At 46.6% G+C, this 21,646-nt stretch overlaps 1 protein-coding gene across 1 annotated transcript in view; it reads left to right on the forward strand.

Moving 5' to 3' along the window:
• Nucleotides 1–19,904, forward strand: part of MAP1S (microtubule associated protein 1S) — a 34,824-nt gene extending 14,920 nt beyond the window's left edge. The window contains exons 6-7 of the mRNA XM_055429867.2: nt 16,867–17,102; nt 18,023–19,904. Of these exons, the coding sequence (XP_055285842.2) occupies nt 16,867–17,102; nt 18,023–18,178 (392 nt within the window). The 3' untranslated portion in view covers nt 18,179–19,904. The remainder of the gene's footprint in view (nt 1–16,866; nt 17,103–18,022) is intronic.
• The last annotated feature ends 1,742 nt before the right edge of the window (nt 19,905–21,646 follow it).

Below are 21,646 nucleotides of genomic sequence, written 5' to 3' on the forward strand. Positions count from 1 at the left end.
GATCAGCCCTCACCTGCTCTTTGGTTTCCACTGCCACCAAGTGCCATCAGCAGAGTGTATGAGTACACCGGGGATCTCATCGAGGCCGCGTCGCTTCTGAGCAGATTACGACAGTGAGTTCAGGTATCCCTTAGTTTCCCGTGGTCATGTATGGATGTGAGAGTTGGACTGTGAAGAAAGCTGATCGCCGAAGAATCGATGCTTTTGAACTGTGGTGTTGGAGAAGACTCTTGAGAGTCCCTTATACTGCAAGGAGATCCAACCAGTCCATTCTAAAGGAGATCAATCCTGGATGTTCATTGGAGGGACTGATGCTAAAGCTGAAACTCCAATACTTTGGCCACCTCATGAGACGAGTTGACTCACTGGAAAAGACTCTGATGCTGGGAAAGGTTGGGGGCGGGAGGAGAAGGGGACGACGGAGAATGAGATGGCTGGATGGCATCACCGACTCTGTGGACATGAGTTTGAGTGTACTCCGGGAGTTGGTGATGGACAGAGAGGCCTGGCGTGCTGTGATTCATGGGGTCGCGGAGAGTCGGACACAACTGAGCGACTGAACTGAACTGAACTGAACTAGCAGTGCAGAAAAAGAATGTTGGGATCCTTCCCACGTGAAGGCCAGTTGCTGCTGGCCCTTCTCTGAGATCAAGACAGAGAAGAGCATTCGCAACATGAGTTGCTGAGTAGCAGCCTCCTGGCATTTTCTGGTGGTTGAGACTGTGTCCAAACTGCTGAGCCAGTGGGCAGTAGAGCTTGGTTTCAGCCTCAATAGTCTACAGTTAGTTTCCACAAACCATCTGCCTTTTTCAGGCCACACAAGGCTGTATGGTACAGTGAATTCCGGCTTCTAGTCTGTGATGAATTTTGCTCCCCAGGCACTCTAGATCATTCTGCATTAGCCACCTGTGTGCACTCAGGTTCCCATCTAGTGTCCCCGATTAAAACTGGCTGGAGGGCAGACTTAACAGGCCTCTGCTGTACAGTGTTAAGTAGGGAAGACAACCTCGAGTCAGACTTAACCTCCATTGTAGTTATATATTCATGTAAAGGAGATGTGACCACCTCACACAAAATCTCTTCATACACCCCAGTTTTCATTCAAATGTTCACTTTAATCCCATCAATGTTTCATCTCCATTCATCCCAGTCTAACCTAAGCTGCCCGCTGAGACTTCACCAACAAGGGTTGGAATCACAGTGTGTTGGGCTCCTGTATCTAGGAGTCCTGGGGAGGGCCTCTCTCCTCTTCTGGCCATTTTATCCACACCTGCATATACATGTGGGTTTCCCAGGTGGCACTAGTGGTAAAGAACCCGCCTGCTGATGCAGGAGACGTGAGACCCCTGGGTTCATCCCCTGGGTCGGGAAGATCCCCTGGAGGAGGAAATGGCAACCCACTCCAGTATTCTCTTCCTGGAGAATCCTGTGGACAGAGGAGCCTGACGGGCTACATACAGTCCATGGGGTCTCAAGGAGTCGGACACAACTGGGTGACACGCATTTGCATAAGGCCATGGGTCCCTGCCCAGGCGTGGGGCCAGAAGACCCTGGCCCCTGCTTCAGTCTTTATCTTGATTAATCAGTGAACACCTGGGGATCCCTAGTCAGGTTTCTTATTTAATTTTTTGCTTCCAGCTTTTGAAACTCTTCCAAACTGGAGTAAATCGCAGACTTCTTTGGGGCCCTTTCATGTTGGGTCCACATTGGTCCACTCCGTCTGGGAGTGTGGCATCAGTTGCTGAAAACTCGGCCTCTGGACCCTGGTGCCAAATTGAATCTTGGAGACAGAGTTTTGGATGAAGTAGGAAAGAGGACTGTTACTGCTTTGCCAGGCAAAAGGGGATGTGTGGGTTTGTGCCCCTGAAAAACTGCCCCCCAACCCGGGGGGATTAGCCGAGCTTGCTGCACAGCTGCTGGTGAGATGCGGGTGTGCGCGGGCCTGCGCGCCTGCCATCTGCTCTCAGGCGGTCTCTCTCTCTCTCGTTTAAATTTGTGTTTCTGGCTGTGCTAGGTCTTGGTTGCTGTGCACGGGCTTTCTCTCGTTGCACTGCGCAGGCTTCTCAGCCGTGGCTTCTCTGGTTGGGTAGCATGGGTTCTAGGCTTGTGGGCTTCAGCAGTAGTTGCAGCTTGCAGGCCCTAGGGCATGTGGGCTTTAGTGGTTGCGGTGCATGAACACAGTAGTTGCAGCTAGCGAGCTCTAGAGCACAGGCTCCAGAGTGGTGACGCAGGGGCTTTGTTGCTCTGGGGCACACGGAGTCCTCCTGGACCAGGAATAAATCCTGTGTCCCTGAATTGGCAGGCAGATTCTTAACCGCTGGACCACCAGCGAAGTCCTTCAGGTAATCTGATGAGCATCCTTTAATTCCTTTAATCTGGTGGTGGTCTCTGGAGTGAAGAACGCTGACGCCTTCCATTTGTTGGTTTTAGTTCTGTAAAGACTCTGAGAAGCCCTTGAGGTAGAACCTGGTTTCTTGGCTGCTCCTCTTTTCCTCTGCCTCCCCTCCCATCCCTGAGTTAGCACCTGCTTGAATCTGCCCTTTGGACTTTAGGGAACGTCCGTCTTGGAGGATGGAGCCTGTTCCCTACAAATAAGGAGGGACACAGAGCGGCTTCTGTACCCAGGAGCCCCACAGGGTCCCGCTTGGTTTCACATCGACCCCTGTTTCAGCTCCGTCTGCTTCATCCGCTCCTCGTTTCAACAGCCGTCTGAAGACTCCCACTCCGCTTGGTTGAGTCCCCTGACTCTCCTTTGTCTCTCCCCGTTTTCTAAATTACTTGACTATTCTTGGTGCCATAGGGGAAGCTGAGATAACAGATCTAATAAGGCTTCTACAATGGTTTTGTAAACTGGGAAGTAGTGTTCCATGGGGTGCCCATGAAATAGGGGTCCCTTAATCACAGCATTGACCAAAACCTGGGTAACAGGCATCGTCAGTGGGTGAATGTCCCAGTTCTAAAAGCAGTCCTATGTGGCTTGCACAGGAAGCATCTCAGCTGCTTCATCTGGGGTGTCCCAGTCGGCGTTTATAGGGCCAGTTGGGCAGTCCCCGTTCTCCAGATAAACACCCTTTTCAGTGTCTTTTATCCAGTTGACCAGGCTGGATATTCCTTCGGGAATAACCTCCTGTGTGTCTGGGGCAATCTGTGACTGTTCAGTAGTGAGCTACAGGTCCTGCATCCACCCAAATGTGTTCTTCCAGTCCAAAGCCCTCGAAACCAAAGACATAGCCCCCAAAGACACAGATGATCTGGGAAACCGGTGATACCAGTCCACAAAGTGAGGCAGCTTCTTCACAGTCTGTGCCTTGGTTTTAGTTGTTTCTTGGTTTTGCCCTCCCCTGACATTGACTACCTTCTTGGTGACCAGAGAGAAACTTTAGAGGTACTTCCTGTTGCCCCTGTGTAATTTGGGGCAGCTTTGAGGCTAATGGCCAAAGCCTGGATCTGTCTAAATCTGAACTTGGTGCAGGATCAAGGCCTGAAGGATCACTTTTTAAAAATTTCATTTTGGCTATTACAGATAATGTTGCTGTTAAAATCTTGGCTTTTTCTGCCCACTGATTCCAAATTTTTAAAAAATTTCAGAGACGGAGTTTGAAGGAAATAGAAAGGTGGCTTTATTCCTCAGCCTGCAGAGCGGGAGAGTGCAGTAGGCTCGTGCCTCGAGCCGGGGCTCCCCTTCCGTGAGGAATCTGGGGGATTATACAAGATGACAGCACGCAGTCAGGGGTGGGTGCTGAGGAACAAAGGTGCAAGGACCTTGTCTTCTTTCTCTTGCATTGTGTTAAAAACAGCCGTAGGCTGGCATCAGGTGACCCGGGAACTGGGTCCGGTGTCTTCTGTGTATTGTCCTGCGGCCCTCTTTCTGTAACGCAGACAAGAACCACGCGGGGTAGTCTGTGGAGAGAGTGCTGTAAAGGTGAGCACTGGATACAGGATGTAATCAGCAGAGAGTCAAAGGATAATAGGTGCAAAATGTAGCTCAGCCAAGTTAGGGGGCAGAAAAGCAAACTTAGACACTGCAGATGAGGAATGGTTAAAGTAAAAGCTAGGAGTGATCAAGCCTGTTCACTGATCTTTTTATCTTCTTTGTTCTCAAGAAAGAAAAACTCCTTCCTCTTTTTCCCTTTTCACTGCAGCAGTGATCGGGAAGCCGTCTGTTTCGTTTACATCGTTTTATATATCCAGTGAAACTTCCAAGCAGTTAAGGTCATGTCTAGGTTCCGCTGGTAAGAGTTACCTTGAGTAACTGCAGTGCAGCTTCAGTTTCATTGTGGTTGACTAGGAGCCATCCAGGGACCAGAGTTTCTTCATTCCCCATCCTTTTATCCTTACTCTTCAAAAAACAAGTTTCTGTCAGCCGGGGCCATTCTAGTGAATCCCACTACTGACACCAACCAGGAAGGCTTCCTGTACCCGGTTCCAGTGTGTAGATTTCCCCACACTAACAAGCTTGGATGCCAGCAGGCTGTCCAGGAGTTCAACTCAATCCTGCGACCATCTCCCCGGAGATGGAATCGCATTCCATTCAGTCTCACAAGACCACTCTGTTTTGGATGCCAGTCACAAGCCCCGGTTTCTACCTGTGCTTCAAGCAACTGATGCAGACTGGAGGTTCTGATGACCTTGTGCAATTCAGGATGCCAGTTGCAAGGCTAGTTTGTTTCCTGTACTTCTGACTGACTAGCTGTAAGAGGATCCCATGACCCCTCCTTGGGTTTGGTTGATTCGATAGCACAGAACACAGGGAAAGACAGGTTTACTCTCTAGATTACCAATTTATTATATATATAAGGCTATTAAAGGATACAAATCAACAACCAGATGAAGAGATACATAGACTGAGGTCTCAAACAAGGGATCTGATGTCCTCGTGGAGCTTGGGGCTCACACAGCAGCACGCAGAAGCCTTCTGGTTCCCTGACGTGGGAAAGGGCCAGAAAGCTGTCCTTTGGAGCTTTTATGGAGGCTTCATTACACAGTTGTGACTGACTAAATCATTGGCCAATGGCACTGATTCAATCTCAAGTCCGTCTCCCTTCCATCAAAATCAAAGGGCAAGACTGAAAGTTTCAACTTTTTAATCACATGCTTGGCTCTCCTGGGAGCCAGCCCCAACCCTGGGGTGGGGCCCAAAGTCACCTTCTTGAGCAGAAACCCAGTTGTGATGGAAAGGGTTTGCTTTGAATAACACGACACTCATTTCACTGTTATGACCCTGAAGTGGTTTTAGGAACTGAGGACAAGAAACCAGCTATTGTGACAGATAACTGACATTGCTTTTACAGATCAGAAAATTTCAAGGGCTTTAAGAGGCAGAACTGTGGATAAAGACCAGATACATCTGCAAATGATCAAATTTTGAATATAGAATAAACCACAATATTGTATACACCAAAATTCCAGACCCCGCCCCCACCGGAAAGGAGCGAGCCGGCGTACAGCATAAACTGCCTTGCTGCACAAGCAGTGTAGGCCCAATGAGCCACTTTTACCATTTGGGAAACGGTGGGGACCTTTTGAAATTCACGTTCTCAGAAGGTAGCCAAGGGCCAACTTGTCAGCTTTCTAAGGATAGCATTCTCAGGCTTCGTGTACTAACTTTTTCTTTTCAGTTTTTGAAAATTGTGAGAAAATTAATGTAACATAAAATTAACCACCTTAGGCCATTTTTAAGTGCACAGTTCAGTAGCACAAAGTGTAGCAGATTCATACTGTTGTACGACCATCACCACCATCCATCTCCAGAACTCCTTTCATCTTGTGAAACCGGAAACCCTGTCCCTGTGAAACTAACTCCCCATCCCTCCCTGCCCCCAGCCCACGGCAACTGCCATTCTACTTTGCATCTCAAGAGACCTCATGTAAGGGGAATCATATAGTATTGGGGCTTTTTGTAACTGGTTTCTTCCACTTGGCATGTTGTCCTCATGCTTTATCCATGTTGTAGCATATGTCAGAACTTCCTTTTTAAGACTGAAAAACTTTACATCACGTGGATGGATCACATATCCGTTCATCCATTGATGGACACTTGAGTTGCTTCCACCTTTTGCCTGCTGTGACCCTGGATGTACAAATACCTCTCTGAGACCCCTGGTTTTGATTCTTTGGGGTACATACTCAGAAGTGGGGTTGCTGGATCTTATGGTGAGTTGATTTTTATTTTCTTGAGGAACTGCCATTCTGGTTTTCCACAGCAGCTGTACTGTTTTAGAATCCACCTCCACATCCTTGCCGTCACTCGTTTTATAGCTTCTTGACAGTGGCCATCCTGATGGGTGTGCGGTGGTATCTGGTGGTGGTTTTGCTGTGCATTTCACTGATGGTTAGCGATGTTGAGCACCTTTTTCAGTGCCTGGGGGACATCTGTGTCTCTGTGGAGACATCCTTTGCCCATTTTGAATCAGGTTGTCTTTTTGTGGTTAGGTTGTGAGTTCTCTATGTATTCTGATATTCATCCCTTATCAGATACATGATTTGTGAATATTTTTTTCCATTCTTTGGTTTGCCTTTTTACTCTGCTGCTAGTGTCCTTTGATGCACAAACATTTTTAATTTTCATAAAGCCCAGTTTTTCTGTTTTCTCTTTTGTTATCTGTGCTGTAGGTGTCATTGCCAAGCCCAGTGTCATGAAGCTTTTGCCTTACGTTTTCTTCTAAGAATTTTATAGTTTTAACTCTTATATTTTGCTGTTTGATCAGTTTTGAGTTAATTTTTGGATACGTGTGTGTGTGTGTTAGTCGCTGAGTCGTGTCCAACGCTGCATCCCCACAGACTGTAGCCTGCTAGACATCTCTGTCCATGGGGTTCTCCAGGCAAGAGAATGGATTGCCATTCCATTCTCCAGAGGCTATTCCTCACCCAGGGATTGAACATGGGTCCCCTGCACGGCAGGCAGGTTTTTTTACCGTTTGAGCTACAGGGAAGTCCCAGTTTGTAGATATAGTGCTGAATAAACACTGAACTTCATTCTTTTGCATGTTGATATCCAGTTTCCCAGCACCATTTGCTGAAAAGACTGTCCTTTCCCCCACTGAACGTTCTTGGCACCCCTGTCACAAATCATTTGACCATATATGTGACAGTTTACTATCTATTCTGTTCCATTGATCTGTAGGTCTGTCTTAATAGTCTTACCATATTGCCTTGATTACTATAGCTTCATAGTAATTTTAGAAATCAGGAAATGTGAGTCCTCCAATTTTGTTCTTCCTTTTCAAGGTTATCTTGGCTATTTGGGATCCTGTGAGATTCCATCTGAATTTTAGAATGTAAATTTTTATGTCTACCAAAAAAAAAAATCCTGTAGTGTTGGCATCCTAACAGTACTATCTTCCAGTCGATGAACATGAGGCGTCTTTCCGTTAATTCATGTTCTCTTCAGTTTCTTTCAGTACTGTTTTGTAGTTTTTGTGTACAAACATTTTACCTTCTTTTTAAGTTAATTCCCAATTATTTCATTCTTTTTATGCTATCATAAAGGTTATTGTTTTCTTAATGTTCTTTTTGAATTGTTCATTGTTAGTGTATGGAAATGCAATTGCTTTTTGTGTGTAAATTTTGTATCCAGCTATTTTCTAAATTCATCTAACAGGAATCTTTTTTCTTAAAATTATTTATTTATTTTTGATTGTGCTGGGTAATCATTGCTGCACGGACTTTTCTCTGGTTGCGTTGTGGCAAGCAGGTGCTCCCTCCACTTGTGGTGCACAAGCTTCTCATTGCAGGGGCTTCTCTTGTTGCAGAGCACAGGCTCTAGGATGCCCAGACTTCAATAGTTGTGGCACATGCGCTCAGCACTTGCATTTCTGGGATCTCGAGCACAGGATCAATAGTTGTGGCGCATGGGCTTAGTTGCTCCAAGGCATGCGGGATCTTCCCGGATCAGGGATTGAATTCGTGTCTCCTGCATTGGCACACTGCTGCTGCTGCTGCTGCTAAGTTGCTTCAGTCGTGTCCAACTCTGTGCGACCGCATTGACGGCAGCCACCAATCTCCGCCATCCCTGTGATTCTCCAGGCAAGAACACTGGAGTGGGTTGCCATTTCCTTCTCCAATGCATGAAAGTGAAAAGTGAAAATGAAGTCGCTCAGTCGTATCCGACTCTTAGCAACTCCATGGACTGCAGCCTACCAGGCTCCTCTGCCCATGGGATTTTCCAGGCAGGAGTACTGGAGTGGGGTGTCCTTGCCTTTTTCGCATTGGCATGCTAACAGGTTTCTTTTTTGTGTGTGAAATCTTTAGGATTTGCTACACGTAACATGATATCACATGTGAACAGAGATAACTTTATTTTTTCCATTCTAATATGGTTACCTTTTAATTCTTTTTCTTTTAATTGTTCTGGCTAGAATCCCTAGCACTGTGTTGACTCGGAGTGGCTTGTTGTTGTTCAGTTGCTTAGTCGTCTCCGACTCCTTGCGACCCCATGGACTGCAGCACGCCAGACTTCCCTGTCCTTCACCATCTCCTGGAGCTTGCTCAAACACATGTCTGTAGAGTTGGTGATGCCATCCAACCATCTTGTCCTCTGTCATCACCTTCTCCTCCTGCCTTCAATCTTTCCCAGCATCAGGGTCTTTTCTAATGAGTCAACTTTTCAGGTGGCCAAAGTATTGGAGTTTCAGCTTCAGCCTCAGTCCTTCTGATGAATATTCAGGATTGATTTTCTTTAGTATTGACTGGTTTGATCTCCTTGCAGTCCAAGGGACTCTTAAGAGTCTTCATCAACACCACAGCTCAAGAGCATCAGTTCTTTGGCAGCTCAAGAGCACCCATCAGTTCAGCCTACTTTATGATCCACTCTCACATCCACACATTTTTGACTACTGGAAAAAGCACAGCTTTGACTATACTGACCTTTGTTAGCAAAGTAATGTCTCTGCTTTTTAATATGCTGCCTAGGTTGGTCAAGGGGCAAACGTCTTTTAATTTCATGGCTGTAGTCACCACCTGCAATGATTTTGGAGCCCAGAAAATAAAGTCTGTCACTATTTTCATTGTTTCTCCACCTGTTTGCCCTGAAATGATGGGACTGGATGCCATGATCTTCATTTTTTGTTGCTGAGTTTTCAGCCAGCTTTTTCACTTTCCTCTTTCACCTTCATCAAGAAGCTGTTTAGTTCCTCTTCTCTTTCTGCCATAAGGGTGCTGTCATCTGCATATCTGAGGTTATTGATATTTCTCCCAGCAATCTTGAGTCTAGTTGTGCTTCATCCAGCCCAGCATTTCTCATGATGTACTCTTCAGTTCAGTTCAGTCGCTCAGTCATGTCTGACTCTCTGCAACCCCATGAATCACAGCACGCCAGGCCTTCCTGTCCATCACCAACTCCCGGAGTTCACTCAAACTCATGTCCATCGAGTCGGTGATGCCATCCAGCCATCTCATTCTCTGTCGTCCCCTTCTCCTCCCGCCCCCAATCCCTCCCAGCATCAGAGTCTTTTCCAGTGAGTCAACTCGTCGCATGAGGTGGCCGAAGTATTGGAGTTTCAGCTTTAGCATCAGTCCTTCCAATGAATACCCAAGACTGACCTCCTTTAGAATGGACTAGTTGGACCTCCTTGCAGTCCAAGGGACTCTCAAGAGTCTTCTCCAACACCACAGTTCAAAAGCATCAATTCTTTTCGGTGATCAGCTTTCTTCACAGTCCAACTCTCACATCCATACATGACCACGGGAAAAACCATAGCCATGACTAGACGGACCTTTGTTGGCAAAGTAATGTCTCTGCTTTTTAATACGCTATCTAGGTTGGTCATAACTTTCCTTCCAAGGAGTAAGCGTCTTTTAATTTCATGGCTGCAATCACCATCTGCAGTGATTTTGGAGCCCCAAAAAATAAAGTTTGACACTGTTTCCCCTGTTTCCCTATCTATTTCCCATGAAGTGATGGGACCAGATGCCATGATCTTAGTTTTCTGAATGTTGAGCTTCAAGCCAACCTTTTCACTCTCCTCTTTCACTTTCATCAAGGGACTTTTTAGTTCCTCTTCACTTTCTGCCATAGCGGTGGTGTCATCTGCATATCTGAGGTTATTGATATTTCTTCCAGCAATCTTGATTCCAGCTTGTGCTTCTTCCAGCCCAGCGTTCCTCATGAGCAAGGTGACAATATACAACCTTGATGTACTCCTTTCCCCATTTGGAACCAGTCTGTTGTTCCAAGTCCTGTTCTAACTCTTGCTTCTTGACCTGCACAGAGATTTCTCAGGAGGCAGATAAGGTGGTCTGGTATTCCTATCTCTGTAAAAATTTTCCACAGTTTGTTGTGATCCACACAATCAAAGGCTTAGCATAGTCAGGGAAGCAGAAGTAGATGTTTTTCTGGAACTCTCTTGCTTTTTCTATGATCCAACAGATGCTGGCAATTTGATCTCTGGTTCCTCTGCCTTTTTCTAAATCCAGCTTGAACATTTGGAAGTTCTTGGTTCATATACTATTCTCCAAGCCAGGCTTGGAGAATTTTGAGCATTACTTTACTAGCATGTGAAATGAGTATAATTGTGCGGTAGTTTGAGCATTCTTTGGCATTGTCCTTCTTTGGAATTGGTATGAAAAGTGACCTTTTCCAGTCCTGTGGCCACTGCTGAGTTTTCCATATTTGCTGGCATATTGAGTGCAGCACTTCCACAGCATCATCTTTTAGGATTTGGAATAGCTCAACTGGAATTCCATCACCTCCACTAGCTTTGTTCGTAGTGATGCTTTCTAAGGCCCACTTGACTTCACATTCCAGGATGTCTGGCTCAGGTGAGTGATCACACCATCGTGATTATCTGGGTCATGAAGATCTTTTGTTACAGTTCTGTGTATTTTTGCCACCTCTTCTTAATATCTTCTGCTTCTGTTAGGTCCATACCATTTCTGTCCTTTATCGAGCCCATCTTTGCATGAAATTTTCCCTTGGTATCGCTAATTTTCTTGACGAGATCTCTAGTCTTTCCCATTGTGTTGTTTTCCTGTTTCTTTGCACTGATCACTGGGGAAGGCTTTCTTATCTCTCCTTGCTATTCTTTGGAATTCTGCATTCAGATGGGTATATCTTTCCTTTTCTCTTTTGCCTTTCACTTCTTTTCTTAGCTATTTATAAGGCCTCCTCAGACGACCACTTTGCCTTTTTGCATTTCTTTTTCTTGGGGGTGGTTTTGATCACCACCTCCTGTACAATGTTACAAACCTCCATCCATAGCTCTTCAGCACTCTATCAGATCTAATCCCTTGAATCTATTTGTCACTTCCCCTGTATAATCGTAAGGGATTTGATATAGGTCATACTTGAATGGCCTGGTGGTTTTCCATACTTTCCTTCAATTTAAATCTCAATTTGGCAATAAGGAGTTCATGTCTGAGCCATCGCCAGCTCCTGGCCTTTTTTTTGCTGGCCGTAAGAAGCGAGAGTGGCTAAAGCAGACGTTCTGGCCTTGTCCCTGATCTTAGAGGAAAACCTTTCAATCTTTCTCCGCTGAGTATCTGCGAACTGTGGGTGTTCCAGTGTATGGCTTTTACTATGTTAAGATGGTTTCCTTTTAATCCTACTTTGTTGAGTATGTTTATCATGAAAGGGTGTTGGGTTTTGTCAAATACCTTTTCTGCACTAACCGAGATGATCATGTGGAGTTTTTCCTTCCTTCTGTTAATGTGTTACACTGATTTTTATATGTCAGGCTAGTTTATTCCTGCATCCCAGGAGTAGCTCCCCCTTGGTCATGGTGTGTAATCCTTTTAATATGCTGCTGAATTCAGTCTTGCTGAGGGGCTTTGCATCAATGTTTATGAGAGGTATTGATCAGTAGTTTTCTTTTCTCATAATATCTTTGTTTCACTTTAGTATCAGGGCAGTGTTGGCCTCCAGATGTTGTCAGAATGAATTGGAAAGTATTTCCTGCTCTTCAGTTTTTAAGGAAAGTTTGAGGATTGGTTCTTCTTTAAATGTTTGGTAGAAACTCAGTGAAGCCCAGGAGGTTTTTGATTACTGATCCAGTCTCTTTACTAGTTTTAATTCTGTTCACATTTTGTGAGTCAGTCTAGGTAGGTTTTGTGTTTCTCGGAATTTATACATCTCTTCTGAGTTATCCAGTTTCTTGGTATATAATTGTTCATAGCTTTCTCACAATGCTTTTTCTTTACCTTTTTTTTTTTACTTTTTATTTCTATAGGATTGGCAGTAACATCCCCTTTCATATCTGATGTTACTAATTTGAGTTTTCTTTTTCTTTCTTAGTCAGTGTAGCTGAAGATTCGTCGATTTTGTTGATCTTTTCAAAGAACCAACTTTTGGTTTTGCCTTTTTTCTTCTGTGATGTTTTTCTATTCCCAGTTCTTAAAATCTCTGCTCTAATCTCTATGATTTCCTCCCGCTGCTGGCTTTGGGCTCAGCTGGAAGGTCAGGATGTTGCTCTGAGATGTAACAACAGCGTTTACACCTGTGAGCACCCCTCACTCTGTGTCGCTGTGTCTGTCTTCTTGGGCGGTTTGACTAGGTTGTGTCTCAGTGTGGTTCTCTGAGTTTATCCTGTTTGGAGTTCACTGAGTTTCTCAGATGTTTCTATTCCTGTCTTTCATTAAATATGGGAAGATTTTGGCCGTTATTTCTTGAAATATTCTCTCTGCCCCTTTCTGAGGTTTCCATAATGTGTATGTTGGTCGTCTTGATAGTATCTGATAGGTCCCTTAGACTCTGTTCACTTACTTCAATTATTTTTCCTTCTGTTCCTCAGACTCGATCGTTTCCATTGTTCTGTTTTCAAGACCACTGATTCTTCTGCTTGTTTAGAGAGTTGAATCTCTCCAGTGAATTTTCCATTTCCATTATTATACTTCCCAGGTCTAGAATTTTCATTTACTTTTATGTTTTCTGTCTCCTTATTGATATTTGTGCTCTGTCCACACATTGTTTTTATTTTTTCCCACATCTCCCTTTAGTTCTTTGAGTATCTTTAGGACAGTTTTTTAAAGTCTTGTCTGGTGATCTGCCCTTTCATCTTCCTTAAGGACAGTTTCTCTTAATTATTTTTCCCTTTGACTGGGCCATACTTTCCTGTTTCTTTGTGTGACTTGTGATTTTTTATAATTGAAAACTGTACACTTGAATCTAACAAATGTGATGACTCTAGAGAGCCAAAATTTCCTCTTCCCCAGGGTTTGTGTGGCTCTTTAGTTTGATTATTGTGGGCTGTCTCTGTATTGGAGGTCAGTCTGAGGTATAAACGTAAGGTGTTCTTATGCCTTTTCTTGGAGAAGGAAATGGCAACCCACTCCAGTGTTCTTGCCTGGCGAATCCCAGGGACAGCGGAGCCTGGTGGCCTGCTGTCCATGGGGTTACACAGAGTTGGACACGACTGAAGTGACTTAGCAGCAGCAGCATGCCTTTTCTGATTCTGTACCTTTCCCTGGGTGTCTGTGGTTCCTTTCTAAATTCCCCTGTGTCTGCTTTTGAGTGTCCTAGTCCTTGACTGTCTGGCTCCCAAAAGGGGAAAAAGAAAAAAAAAAATGAAGGGGGAAGAAAAGAAGAATTAAAAATTGCAGTTCTTAAATCCCATGTAGCAAGGGCTTCCCTGGTAGCTTGAACGGTAAAGCGTCTGCCTACAATGTGGGAGACCTGGGTTTGATCCCTGGGTCGGGAAGGTCCCCTGGAGCAGGAAATGGCAACCCACTCCAGTATTCATGCATGGAAAATCCCATGGATCGAGGAGCCTGGTGGGCTGCAGTCCATGGGGTCGCAAAGAGTTGGACACGACTGAGCGACTTTCCTTCTTCTTCAAGTAGCTCCAAACCTACAGGGTGGGGCTGCCAGCACAACTGTCTAGGTGGGGAGACAGGGTCCTGGAGCTTCCTGCTCTGCCATCGTCCCAGAACCCTCTGTTCATGCTGGCCTGCATACTGCTGTATCACAGTGATGGTGCAGCATATAATCAGCGTTACAAATCGCTAGATAGTCCCCTTCTCTTTTCCATACTGCATCTTGGGGGCCTGGTGCGTCGTCTGCACCCCCAGCATATCTTGGCTCGCACCATGCTCCAGTGCTCAGTGGCCAGTGCTCAGTCAGAGCAGGTCTGCAGTCACCTGGAGGGCTGGTGAGAAAGCAGCCACAGCAATGGCAGTGATAGCAGCTCCAGCTCATGTTCACTGAGTGCTTTCTCTGTTGTTATTTAGTCCCTAAGTCGTGTCCAGCTCTCTGCGACCCCATGGACTGCAGTACACCAGGCTTCCCTGTCCTTTACTATCTCCCAGAGATTGCCCAAACTCATGTTCTTTGAGTTGGTGATGCCATCCAACCATCTCATCCTCTGTTCCCTTCTTCTCCCCCTGCCCTTAATCTTTCCCAGCATCAGGGTCTAAAGTATTGGAGTGTCAGCTTTAGCATCAGTCCTTCCAATGAATATTCAGGGTTGATTTCCTTTAGGATTGACTTGTTTGACCTCCTTGCTGTCCAAGGGACTCTCAAGAGTCTTCTCCAGTACCATAACTTGAAAGCATTACTTTCTCTGTGTTTCCTTATGGTCCAGCTGTCACATCCATGTATGACCACTGGAAAAACCATAGCTTTGACTAGACGGACCTTTGTCAGCAAAGTGATGTCTCTGCTTTTTAATACGCTGTCTAGGTTTGTCATAGCTTTCCTTCCAAGGAGCAAGCATCTTTTAATTTCATGGCTGCAGTCCTTGTCCACAGTGATTTTTGAGCCCAAGAAAATAGTCCATCACTGTTTCCACTTTTTCCCTTCTACTTGTCGTGAAGTGATGGGACCAGATGCCATGATCTTAGCTTTTTGGATGTTGAGTTGCAAGCCAGCTTTTTCACTGTCCTCTTTTATCTTCATCAGAAAGCTTTTTAGTTCGCTTTCTGCCATTAGAGTGGTATCATCTGCATATCTGAGGTTATTGATATTTCTCCTGGAAGTCTTGATTCCTGCTTGTGCTTCATCCAGCCTGGTGTTTTGCATGATGTACTCTGCGTAGAAATTAAATAAGCAGGGTGACAGTATACAGCCTTTGATGTACTTCTTTCCCAGTTTTAAACCAGTCTGTTGTTCCATGTCCAGTTCTAACTGTTGCTTCTTGACCTGCATACAGATTTCTCAGGACGCAGATAAGGTGTTCTGGTATTTCCATCTCTTTTAAGTATTTTCCATGCTTTGTTGTGGTCCACACAGTCAAAGGCTTTAGTGTAGTCTGTGAAGCAAAAATCATTGTTTTCTGGAATTCCCTTGCCCTCTCTATGATCTAACAATTGTTGGCAGTTTGATCTCTGGTTCCTTTGACTTTTCTGAATCCAGCTTGCTGTGGACTGGGCGGTGTGCTAGTTGCTTGGGGTGGCCCTGCCCTCCAGGAGCTGAGAAACATCTCCAGCTTCTCTTCCCCATATGGCCTGTCCTGGGTTCCTGGCCACCTTGGTCTCTTGATTTACCTCTAGCCTCAGTGCCTCCCTGAGCCACCACCTCTTGTCTTTTCATGGGCAGATTACAAGAGAGGCACTTGGTGGGCTCCTGTGACCTTTGGCAAGTCAAGGGTTCCTAGTACAGTGGCATGGGGAGAGAGGGTGGCCCTCAGGGCGATGAACAAGGCTGGCACCCAGAGACCTGGGGGGTCATCTGAGGTCCTCTCTGCTGGGGTGTTTGGCCTCTTTCACAGACCACGTGTCTTGGCCACTTGGGGTCTCCTGCTCCCACTGCCTCTAACAAACCAGCGGTCCACGCTAGTGTCAGCAAAGCCTGTCTTAAAGGGCCAGAGGGTTCTCATCTTTGCAGGCCAGAGGGTCTCTGTCCCAGCTGCACAGCTAGGTGTTACAGCACAGAAGCAGCTCAGAGAGCACTCAGATGGGTATTCTGGTACAACAGTTTGCCAAAGCAGGCAGTTGCTGTGTTTGGCTCCCGGGCCGTAGCTTGCTAGCCTCTGCTCTACCCGTGCCCTCCTGCCCCTTGGCTTCTGCCCTCATTCCCCTTGTCTTCTCTCTGCCATTCTGCCTCTCCTGTTCCCGTCTGCCTCTCGCCTTCCACAGTTCTGCTGGCTTTCCCTTCCTGGTGCACCACTGTACCCAGTCATAAGTGAGGGATGCTAGTTACTGAAAGCTGGGAGATTTCATTCATCCTGCAAATGCTCCCCCACCTCACCTCCGCACCGTGCAGCAGCCCTCTGGTCCCACGCCCTCGTCTGGGCAGTGTTTAGGATCTTAAGATGATCAGACATCTGACAGACTTCCTGTGCCCAAGAGCCGGCTACATCCTCAAGCAGTTGATGAGTTCAGTGGCCTGGGAGTGATGGCCCTGTCCCCTTCGCACCAGGCTCTGGGTTCAGCGTGTAGACAAGGCTCTGGTGCAGCTGCCCCAGCCTGCATCTCCCTTTCTTGACTCTCTCCTTCCCACACCCACTCTGGCCCCCCATCAACCCTGAAGGCAGGGATTGTTATTTGTTCTGGTCACTGCTGTGTCCCCAGGATGGGTGCGGTGCCCAGGAGTAATTGAAAAACAACAGATAAACTCCCCATGAGTAATTAAACAGATGGATGCTGCTGCAGAGCGTTCCAGATACTGCTACTTCAGGGGCTCAAGCTCCAAAAACCCCCTCTTTCAGGAAGCCCTCCCTGAATACCCCTCCCCTCAGGTGCTGGGGACGTCTGTGTCCAGGGACTGGCCAGGGTGTGTCCTTGAGGGGTTGACTGGGGTGTATGCAGGATTCATCAGTTACTGCACCTGCCAGGGAGGACTTGTCTACCATGAAATGGTGAGATCAGGCCTCCTGCCAGGGAGGGAGCCACTCTGAGAGGTGCAGGTAGACCTGGGAGCCTCGTCCTGGACCCTGGGTCTCCAACCCTTCCTTGTTCCCCAGAGCTCACAACTGATCCCATCCCTCTTACCCACAGGATCAGCTGGCAGTCGGTCAGGAGGGTCAGCGGCCCCACCCGGCTCCCCTGTCTACCTTGACTTGGCCTACCTGCCCAGCGGGGGCAGTGCCCGCCTGGTAGATGAGGAGTTCTTCCGGCGGGTGCGTGCGCTCTGCTACGTCATCAGCGGCCAGGACCAGCACAAGGAAGAGGGCATGCGGGCCGTCCTGGATGCACTCCTGGCTGGCAAGCAGCAGTGGGACCGGCAGCTCCAGGTGTGTGATGGCCGGGGCGTTGGATGGGCCTGATGACAGCACAGGTCACTGGGGCATTTTCAAGCTCCTGGCACTGGGCAGGGCAACAGTTCCCAATGTCTTCCTGCCAAACCGACACAGTCCTGTGCGGTTTGTGTGACCTTCACCCACATCCAAAGAGGGAGTGGGGCTCAGAGAAACTCACTCCTGTCCCCAAGGCCATGCAGCAATGAGGGCAAATGCAGGACCCGCCCAGCTTTTGGGACTCTGTTCCTGTCACCTCCACCTCCTTGTCTGCAGCACCCCTGGGTGAGGTTGCAGGGTGGGGCTGGTTTGATCACCTCACCTGAGCCCTGGCATTGAGTCTTCCCAGTATTATGAGAATCAGCCAGGAGGAAGAGATGGGGTGTATGGTGTCTACGCATGTTGACAATTGACCCTTGAAGGCTGGGTTGTCCAAAACCCTTGAATCCTTGAAATACAGCCTCAAAGCACAAGGTGAATTTGGGTGGAAGGAGCCTCCAGTACCTCACCGCCCACACAGTGCGAGTGTGCTAACACCCGGTCAGGCACACAGGTTACAGAGCGGCTGGGAGGGAGTGTTCCGACCAGAGGCAGGAGCATGCTGTATTCAGGGAGCTGGTGGGAGGTCTGGGCAGGTGAAGCGGGGACATAGCAGGGGAGTGGGGGGATGGGTGGGAAGCAGGGAGAGGAACTCGCAGAGGAGTGGTCTGGTCTCCCGGGCTCTGAAGGGGCGCTTGGGGTGCCATGGGAAAGAAAAGGGACTTCAGGGACAGGTGGCCACCAGCTGCAGACACCTCGGCGGGAGAACGGAGGCAGCACAGACGTGGTCAGAGCAGAGGGGCCTCCAATGCGTGGGGCTGGGCCGGGAGGGCAGAGGGTGCGCCCCCTCACCATCAGTCCATCTGTCCCACCCACAGGTGACCCTGATCCCCACCTTCGACTCGGTGGCGATGCACGAGTGGTACGAGGAAACACACAGTCGGCACCAGGCGCTGGGCATCACGGTGCTGGGCAGCAACAGCACCGTGTCCATGCAGGATGAGGCCTTCCCTGCCTGCAAGGTGGAGTTCTAGCCCCACCCCAGCACCCCCAGCATCTGCCACTGTCCTGGGATGTACCTGCGTCAGAAATAAACCGGGTACGGCTCAGCTGTGGCCTCAGTTCCTTCTGCCAGCAGGAGACTCGGCAGCACTCCAGACGGTCATTGCTGCCATGGGTGGTCCCCAGTTTGGGGAGGGACAGCTTCTGCGGAATCCCGAGTAGTCTCCAGGTCAGATGTGCTCTGGCCCCCGTGTCACAGATGGAAAACCCAAGCCCAGGGGAGGCAGGACCTCCCAGGTCAGTGGAGCTGGCTGCCATCAGCCCTCCAGCCCAGCAACTGTGCCTGCGGGTCCCCCGGTTTATAGACAGGAAGGCAGCTGCCAAACCCCAGCCGCACAAACCAGGTGGTGGCCAAGGTGAGATCTGAACCCTGACTCTGTGCTCCCGAGCCATTTCAACAGACATCACCCTCTGTTCCTAGAGGTAACTGACACTCATGGCAGGACAGTCTTATACTCTACAGCATGCTGTCAACTCATTATCGACCGGGAGATTTTTGCAGACACTAATGCCCGTGGCCAACGTTTTTATTTTGGCCAGCCAAAATTTTATTCTGTTATTTCACTAACACTGTGTGGTTTATTACATTCAATAGTTACATGCGATGCACCTGTAAAGTCTTCTCCAGCACCGTGAGTTTCATTTTCACTTCCGTGTCAGATCAATCACTAAAGTTTCTTGTCTTTTCATTGGTCTAACATTCACATCATCTGAATCGGAACTATCTTCTAAAGAACTGCCTCTTTTGGAGACACTACTGTGTATTTCACTCGGATAGTCAGAGCAGGTATCTGCATAAAATTCACTGAAAAATTCTCCACTCAAAATTTAGCAATAGATCATTTTTGAAAAATTTATGGTAACAAACTTGTGTTTATAAAATACACAAGGTTGGAACTAACGGAGGAAAACGTGAATGATGACGACAATCTTAAGTCACATAATGAACCCTTGATCAGTTTTAAGCTCTAACAGTTTTGTCTGGTGTCGTTCATTGTATTACTGTCTAAATATTGATACGTCTTTGGTCAATAATGTTCAGGTAACAAAAGATGTATTAATAGGTCTCCAGTCAGCAATGTGTTTAAAACGCAGTCTGAAACCTAAAAGCTACAAAACACCAATCTCCCGATGAACCCCACTCCCTCATCTGTCTGTTCTGCACGTATAGGAACACCTAGATTTAATTTTCATTAAGATGCCATCACTGGATTGGATGGCGACCTAAAAAAATGTGACAAGTGCTAACCCCTCAATACTTACCCTCGTTTTCCTGTAAGGAGAGACTTCTTAGTCTGGGATCTGAAGAATGGTTACTGTTTATACATGAGGCCGTGTCACCCTGATTTTTCATCTTGTTGAGTACAGGTGCTGCCTGCTTGTTCTCATTTCATTTCTTTCCAGGGAGGTTTTCTTATGTTTATTTTTAATTAGGTCAATTATTTTATTTAGACGTTTGTCTTTTTCTCATTCAGATATCATAATTCTTTTTTTTCTAAATAGGGACAATAAACTTGTTAAAATTCTTAATTGTAAAAAAGTACATAGCATAAAATTTGCCATTTTAACCACTAACAAACTCTTGTGTTGTAAATTTTTTTCCCCAAATTTGCCTTTCAGTTTTGTTTAGGAGCAGTTTTGCTGTAAATGTTTTATTTTTATGATTTTCAAACCTCAGTTCTTTAAATGTCTCTCTTTTGTGCTTTTAGTGGTCCTTCCATAGTTGGCACAGATTCTCCCAAGGTGGTTTTTTTTTTTTTCCTGTTAATTTTTACCCACGTAGGGCTTATTTTGGGATGAAGGGAGAGGTAGGGATTACCCCAACCTGGACAGTTCAATTTTCATTGCAATACACAGATTTAAAACACGCCTTCCTCCCTGAAAAAGATCCCAAATGTGTTGCTGCTTATTTCCAAATCTGTACTAATCCATCGCAAACTTTTCTGGCCATCTCCTTGCTTTCTCTGGAATAGATTTCTGTGCCTCAGTAGCTCATCAGGCAGGGTCTTTCTCCTTAATTTTACTTTTTCCCTTCATAAAAGGTTGTTTTACATTCTCATTCCTCTTGGAATTCTAGAATCTCCACAAAGGGGGCCCAAACACATGCTTAAGAAAAGCTGTCAACTTCTGCTTCTGACCAGATAGTGGGCTAGAGTCCCAACAAAAACAACTAAGATTGCCGGGTGAAAATGAGTTAAGTGTTGGTTAATGTATCAGTGAGCACCCAGAAAATGAGGAACAGTCAGAGACCAGAACAGTGCAGACAGAAACCCCAGGACGGAAAAAGGAAGCAGCTTTTCTGTTACACAAGGCAGTCTTCCATCTTCTTTTCATGGACCTTCAAGATGGTGTGTCTGATAAGTAGAGACCTCAAAGCATGAAGTAGACATCAAAATAAGATCTTCCCAAAGATGGAAAGCAAACTTACGTGGATGACATGGATTAAAGCAGCCCAGGATGCTGGAGAGCCTGGGGGAACTTTCAACTAATCTTAAAGAATTCTCCCAGTCACATCCCAGGACATATGAGCCAGCATCAAAATTCACAGCCTGTCAATGCCAGTGGTGAGGCCTGGTGTCTTTAATCCTGGTGTTTTTGCTGTGTTTAATCCTGAAAAGTGAACCAAGTGCAAGAGACAGTAATATTTGTAGAAGAACCAAATAGAACTAAGAGAAATGAAAAGCAAATAATTGGGTTGGATCAACAGTGAACTGTACGTAGCTGAAGAGAAAATAGGTGAACTGGAAGATGGAACTGAATGAGTTTCTGAAACGGGAAGGGAAAAAAGAGGATGAGGAGGGAGAGCAGAGGCAAATTCTGAAGGGGATAATGGTGGAGAATTTTCCAGAAGTAATGAAAGGTATCAATTCACTCATATTCAGAAAGCCAAATCCCAAGCAGGATATATAAAGAGACAACTTGGCAAACCGAGACAGCATATTAAAAAGCAGAGACATCACTTTGTTGACAAAGGTCCATATAGTCAAAGCTGTGGTTTTTCCAGTAGTCATGTACAGATGTGAGAGTTGGACCATAAAGAAGGCTAAATGCCAAAGAATTGATGATTTCTAATTGTGGTGTTGGGCAAGACTCTTGAGAGTCCCTTGTATAGCACGGAGATCAAACCAGTTAATCCTAAAGGAAATCAACCCTGAATATTCATTGGAAGGACTGATGCTGAAGCTAAAGCTCCTGTACTTTGGCCACCTGATGTGAAGAGTGGACTCACTGGAAAAGACCCTGATGCTGAGAAAGACTGAGGGCAGGAGGAGAAGGGGACAACAGAGGATGAGATGGCTGGATGGCATCACTGACTCAGTGGACGTGAGTTTGAGCAGACTCAGGGAGATAGGACAGGGAGGCCTGGTGTGCTGCAGTCCATGGGGTTGCAAAGAGTCAGACATGACTGAGTGACTGAACAACAGTGCAGAAAACCAAAG

The sequence above is a fragment of the Moschus berezovskii genome, chromosome 8 (assembly GCF_049115385.1).
Source record: "Moschus berezovskii isolate FMDL1 chromosome 8, NW_MosBer_1.0, whole genome shotgun sequence".
In the NCBI taxonomy this organism is placed as follows: domain Eukaryota; kingdom Metazoa; phylum Chordata; class Mammalia; order Artiodactyla; family Moschidae; genus Moschus; species Moschus berezovskii.